The sequence below is a fragment of the Phaseolus vulgaris genome, chromosome 8, assembly GCF_051622355.1.
Source record: "Phaseolus vulgaris cultivar YP4 chromosome 8, ASM5162235v1, whole genome shotgun sequence".
NCBI classification, from domain to species: domain Eukaryota; kingdom Viridiplantae; phylum Streptophyta; class Magnoliopsida; order Fabales; family Fabaceae; genus Phaseolus; species Phaseolus vulgaris.
The window spans coordinates 13,066,066-13,072,218 of NC_143505.1; the positions used below are offsets into that span (position 1 = coordinate 13,066,066).

General features: G+C 29.1%; 1 protein-coding gene across 1 annotated transcript; it reads left to right on the top strand.

Moving 5' to 3' along the window:
* The first annotated feature begins 1,203 nt into the window (after positions 1-1,203).
* LOC137824615 (uncharacterized) lies at positions 1,204-2,943 on the top strand. The gene is made up of 3 exons (XM_068630282.2): positions 1,204-1,839; positions 1,969-2,622; positions 2,721-2,943. The coding sequence occupies exons 1-3, from the start codon at positions 1,210-1,212 to the stop codon at positions 2,847-2,849; spliced, it is 1,413 nt and encodes a 470-aa protein (XP_068486383.1). The 5' UTR covers positions 1,204-1,209; the 3' UTR covers positions 2,850-2,943.
* Positions 2,944-6,153: the final 3,210 nt, after the last annotated feature.

Genomic DNA, 6,153 nt, shown 5'->3' on the forward strand with positions numbered 1-6,153 from the left:
AAAATCCAGTTTTGCACAAAACTGGCCGATAACACTTGACTCCATCCACGGTAATACCTGTTTTTGTGCTGAAAACATTGGTCCCTTCCACACCTTTTGGGGTCCTCCTTTTACTACATCAGCATATGACTCCTCCCCTTTCTTTCTCACCCAAACCTCCTTCCTCCTCTCCCTCCCTCCTTCCAGCAGTCCTTCCCCTCCCCTCCTCCTAGACCCAGAACAAGGCACCATCGGAGGGGTCTTGAAGACCCTAGGCGACACTCTGCTAGTGATAGGGTCAAGCCTCCGATATCTCAGAATATTGACAAAGAGCTTCACGTTCCCTATATATATTTGGTCTAACTCCTTCTCCAATCTTGCCATGTTTCCCACTTCGAAGAACCGGACAAAACCAAATCTCCTGCCCCTCTTGTTTAGCTTTCAAGCAATGAAAACTTCTTTCACTCCTGCCCATTTTTGGAAGATCTTGAACATGTCCAACTCACAAAATCCGTTCGGAAAATTGGAGAAAAAGAATGTTGTAAAATCGCCTGAGTCGTGCTTGATTTTGTCTAGGTTTGTTCTAATTATCTTAACAATTTTTATTTTAAACGGTTTTTTTATCTCCCTCCAATAGGATCTATTGATAAAGGTTTACACTGTATCGTGAGTACGCAGGGTCGGTATATATACCATTTAATATTAATAAAAGTGGTTTCTTTTATATTATTATTGTGTTTCTTTAATATTATTATTATAATAATAGCTGCAATCATCTCATTTTAATAGTTAAAAGGACTTATTTTAATACTAAAATTAACTTAGAAACGCATCCGAGACCATTTCCTTTTAACAAATTCTTGTACGTACTCAAGTTCTGGCTCTCCGCTCTCCGACGAAGTTGCAGAAGATATCACGAAAACGAACAGCGTTTTTGGCCTTTGTTGTGCCATTTCGGAAACTTGCATTCTCCTGCACCAAGAAACGGAGGACCTTTCTTGGTTTCTCGTGTTTGATTTCTTGATCTTTTCCGGTATTTTTACTTTTTGTTTTCTGACGTAAAAATAGTATGCAATATTAAGAACCTGCTTCTTGCACAAGAACACTTCTTATATGTGTATGCATGTCAGGTCATTGAACTCTGATGATACAACTACGAACCTTCTTATCTTTTACCTTTTTATTATCTCTAGCTCTTGAACTGTGGTTCTTGTTTTGCTAGTTGCTACAATGTCAGACGAAGTGCCATTGATACTTATGGTGGAGAAAAAGACACACAGTGTCATATGTGCAGGGGCAAATAAAGAATTTCTGGATGTTCTTTATAGCTTCTTAACCATGCCTTTAGGAACCATCGCCAGGCTAGTGCAGCAGGACTCACTTCGGGGTCCAGTTCAAGTTGGTTCTCTAAACACACTCTATGAAAGTGTCGTAAACCTTAACAAAGAGTATTTGTGTTCAGACACATGCAAAGAAATGCTAGTGAGGCCAAGGAACTCAGCAGAACATCATTGCAGGAGTCTTAAACTTAACATTGATGACACTGATCCCACAAGCTACTTTATCTGTCCGAACTTCCATGAATGTGGCATAAACATGCTGAGTACCTTTAAAAATCAAAGATGCGAATGCGGGAATATTATGGACCATATTCTTCCATTCCAAAGTCAAGAAGCCTACCAAGGATTTTTACGTGATGGTACTACTTTTATCATCACAGATAATCTGCATCTCGTTCCTAACATAATGTATGAAGACATTCAATCCTTAAGGAGTTTCTTCGACTCATTCTTAAAGAGGAATGAAGGAGATGGCGTGCTTTCATTAGAAATCATTGATATGAACGTAAACAAGAGACAGGTTATTTTTCATTTCCTGATTTGCATTACTTGGTTATTGGCCCTTTATTATCACCTGCAAAATTTTCTTTTTAAATTCATTTACTAATCATTTTCTCCTATATTATGTTACTCACTGTAATTTCTACAGATACTGGATCTACTTAAGTGTTCTTTATTGTCCAAGACAGCTCTGTCACATTTTTTCTTTGTAAACAAACCAATTTTGGAGGGTTTAAGTTATCCTGTTTCTTTCGTTGGATACCCTTGTACTCTCCAAATCAAAGTGAAGATAGTTGTGAGAAAATCAAATAGGAAGATATTATATGCTGAGGGTGCAGAAGATTTTGCCGAGTTCCTTTCGGGTATTCTCACTTTACCATTGGGAGGAGTAGTGCGATTGTTGAGAGCATATTCTTCTATTGGGTGTGTTGATAATTTATATAATAGCATAGATGGTCTAATTGAAGAGAAATTTTTCGTATCAAAGGAAGATAAATGCCGGCTTTTGTATCCTAACGTTGCCCAACACTTCCAATCAAACATATGCAAGCAGATGTTTCCAATTTGTGAACATACTTCAACATTTTATTGTGATGAAAACCATAAGATGAAGTTAGTAGACCCAAAGTCATCTTCTGAAGGATTTTTCAAAGTTCATGCCAACCTACCAGCAATGTTCATAGTTACTGATGACTTGGTTGTAGCACCAGCGTCTCTGATGTCAGGTTATGCGTTAGTCAAACGCTTAAAGATATCACTTAGGGACGTGATTGAAAAAAATGTGACCATTGGCATTAAGGAGGTAAGAAGGTTCAAAACTAAAGCTCTTGTGTTCTGCTAGTTTGATTTTTCTGACATATTAGTTATTCATTCGAGATTGTTTCCACTGTACAACTGCAGGGTTTTGGCATATTGAAAGCATCTTTAACCTCAAGATCAGCTCTCACAAATGGTCTCTGGCACTTGCTAGCTAATTTTAATGAGGAAAATGGTTTTGTTATCCCTGTGTGGTGCAAATTAAATATGTAATTGTAACAGAAGCTTTTCTTGTAGTTCTTCCAATGGCATTCTTCATGTAGTGGTTCTAGACCATTCAGAATTATGAATATTCAGATACTTTCACGTTTCCAATGCAAATATTATTGGTTCTATAGTGATTAAGCTAGCTTTTCTGTTTCAGTTTAAATTCTGGCTTTGTGTTTAAGATCTTTCAGTTTAAATTTCTGGCTATTTTGTTTTAAATTTCATTTTTATTAATAATAATTTTAATTTACTTAGACGTTTATAATTTCGTTTGTATTTATTAATTTTGATATTATAATTTCCTATGCAAATATTATTGGTTCTATAGTGATTAAGCTAGCTTTTCTGTTTCAGTTTAAATTCTGGCTTTGTGTTTAAGATCTTTCAGTTTAAATTTCTGGCTATTTTGTTTTAAATTTCATTTTTATTAATAATAATTTTAATTTACTTAGACGTTTATAATTTCGTTTGTATTTATTAATTTTGATATTATAATTTTAAATGATTGTGAAATCATTTGTTTTCTATTGTATTAAAAAAAAAATCTCTAAAAAATTATGAAATTTACTTATATGTTTAGAATTATTAGTTATAAATAACAAAATTACACGTGATTTAAAAAATAACAATTATTTTTTCACCTGCACAAATTTTAAAATAATATGGACTAATTTTATTCATAATATATAAATATATTTTTTCATTGATATTTTTTATCTATAAAATGATAAATATATAATTTTTAAATAAAAATTGTGGGTAATAATTTTATTTAAATAATACTTTATAAATAAAAATGTAATTATTTTAAAAAAATAATAAAAAAGTTATTGATCATAATATATCTATATCTAATTATCTTATCTATTAAAAAATTAAATATTTTACTAAATTGAATTATTCATTTAAAAATATTCTTATTGTTTTAATTAATATTTAATGTTTTAAAAATATTCTTATTGTTTTAAAAATATTTAATAATACTTAATATTTAATAATATTTAATAATGTTAGTAATTTTTATAATAGTTGGTATTATTAATATTATTAAGTATTATTAAATATTAATAATATTATTAAATATTAATAATATTAATAATATTATTAAATATTAATAATATTATTAAATATTATTAAATATTAATAATATTATTAAATATTATTAAATATTATTAAATATTAATAATATTATTAAATATTAATAATATTATTAAATATTAATAATATTATTAAATATTATTAAATATTAATAATATTATTAAATATTATTAATATTATTAAATATTATTAATGTTATTCCATATTATTAATATTATTAAATATTATTAATGTTATTAAATATTATTAATGTTATTCCATATTATTAATATTATTAAATATTATTAATGTTATTCCATATTATTAATATTATTAAATATTATTAAAGTTATTAAATATTATTAATGTTATTAAATATTATTAATATTAATAAATATTTTTAATATTATTAAATATTATTAATATAATACTAATTATATTATTATATTAATATTATTGATTTTATAATATTAAAATATGTTATTTTTATTAGTTATGATTATCATTTTTTATTATTATTATTATTTATGAATATTATTTATGATTTTATAATTAATTATATTTTAATAATATTATGTATATAATTATTATGATAATAGTTGGTAGGTAATAGAAATCTGTAGGTAAAATTTCGTAGGTAATAAAATCTGTGCATAATTGTTAGTAGGTAATGTTGTATTTACCTACGGATTCAGATATGTAGGTAATATTCGTAGGTAAATATGGTTTGTAGGTAATGATAAATTTACCTACGAATTAATTCATGGATAAAAATCCATAAATAATACTGATATTTTTAGTTAACTTTCTAATTTATTAAAATGGGACGTATATGGCTCCAAAGTAATGTATTCAGATCACTATAGTCTTGCTTTATATATAATCTTCTTCTCTCATGATCTCTCAAGCATGTTTTTTTCATAGTCTTTAATTTTCTTTTTTCATCCGGAATAAAATTTTGTTAACTTTCTTTTTATCTTTTAATAAGAAGAAACTCAAATTATTCATCTCCCACTATTTTAACATTAAAAAGACTAAAAAATGTGAAATCATGTTAAAAGTAATATTTTGAAACATGATTTTAAATACTTTTTGTCTTCAGTATAATTTTTTTTTTTTTTAAATTCTAGGAACACATGAGGTTGAGAACCTTCGACCTAAACACCTTAATAAAAAGTTAAGAAAGGATTAGAAATAAGATCATACACAATATAAGAACATTAATTATGAAAGTTGTGTTAATGCAGGTCATAAACATAATTCAACTCATTCCTATAAATATGTTAATCAACACCATGAAAATATACGTATTTATTAGAATTTATCACACTCAATTATCAAAAATCGAGAGTTAACTTGAACGTTGGAGGATCTTTTGCAAGTACTCTGAAATTCCAACTAACTAGAACCAAGATCCACAAGCGAACGACACCAACACGTAACAGGTTACAACTCAATTATAACGGAGTGGGAGGAGAAATTCCCGACCCAAGCAAGAAAAATTGGTGTCCACCGTGGGATCGAGAATGATAAAGAGCTTTATGGTAATTACAAGAAATATGACGAACGATTCATGAGTCAATGTAAATGACCCCATGGTCGTCCTCCTAACCTTTCAAAGGGAGATGGTTGACATGAAGCAACGAAATGAAAAAGAATTTTGGATCCTAAAGTAAGAGACTAGGAGATGAGGAGGAAGTTCATCTATGGGTCACAAGCGACACCCCGAAATGAATCCAACTACAACAACCCGAAAAATCACCATTAGGTTATGTAAATTTTTTTTCTGATATTTAGTTTTGAAGGTTATTAACTGTTTATCTGTGCGCTAACAAAATATCAGAAGTTCAATGTTTTGCTCAAAGTTATATTGTAGGAACTGCTACAGATTTAATCAGGTACAACACAAGAATCAGGGATTTGTCTTCATCAAATAGGGGGAGATTGTTGAACCAAGCGGTGTTCAAGTTTTGAAGAATCCAAACCCTTTGAAGGATGTTGAAACCTTGGTTGTGCTTGATGTTGCTGTGCTGGTTTAGCTTAGTTATGGGGTAGTTTATATGTTGTAATCCACCCTTTGATTAAATCTAAAGCATTAGCATTCTCAATCTTTGTGAAAGTAAAATGTTTTAAAACTAAGTTAAAACAACCGATTGTTTATACTTAGGTGTTTTGAGAAAAAGATTGAAAACTGTTTTTTAATGGTTGAATTGTTAAGTACCAAAACAACCGA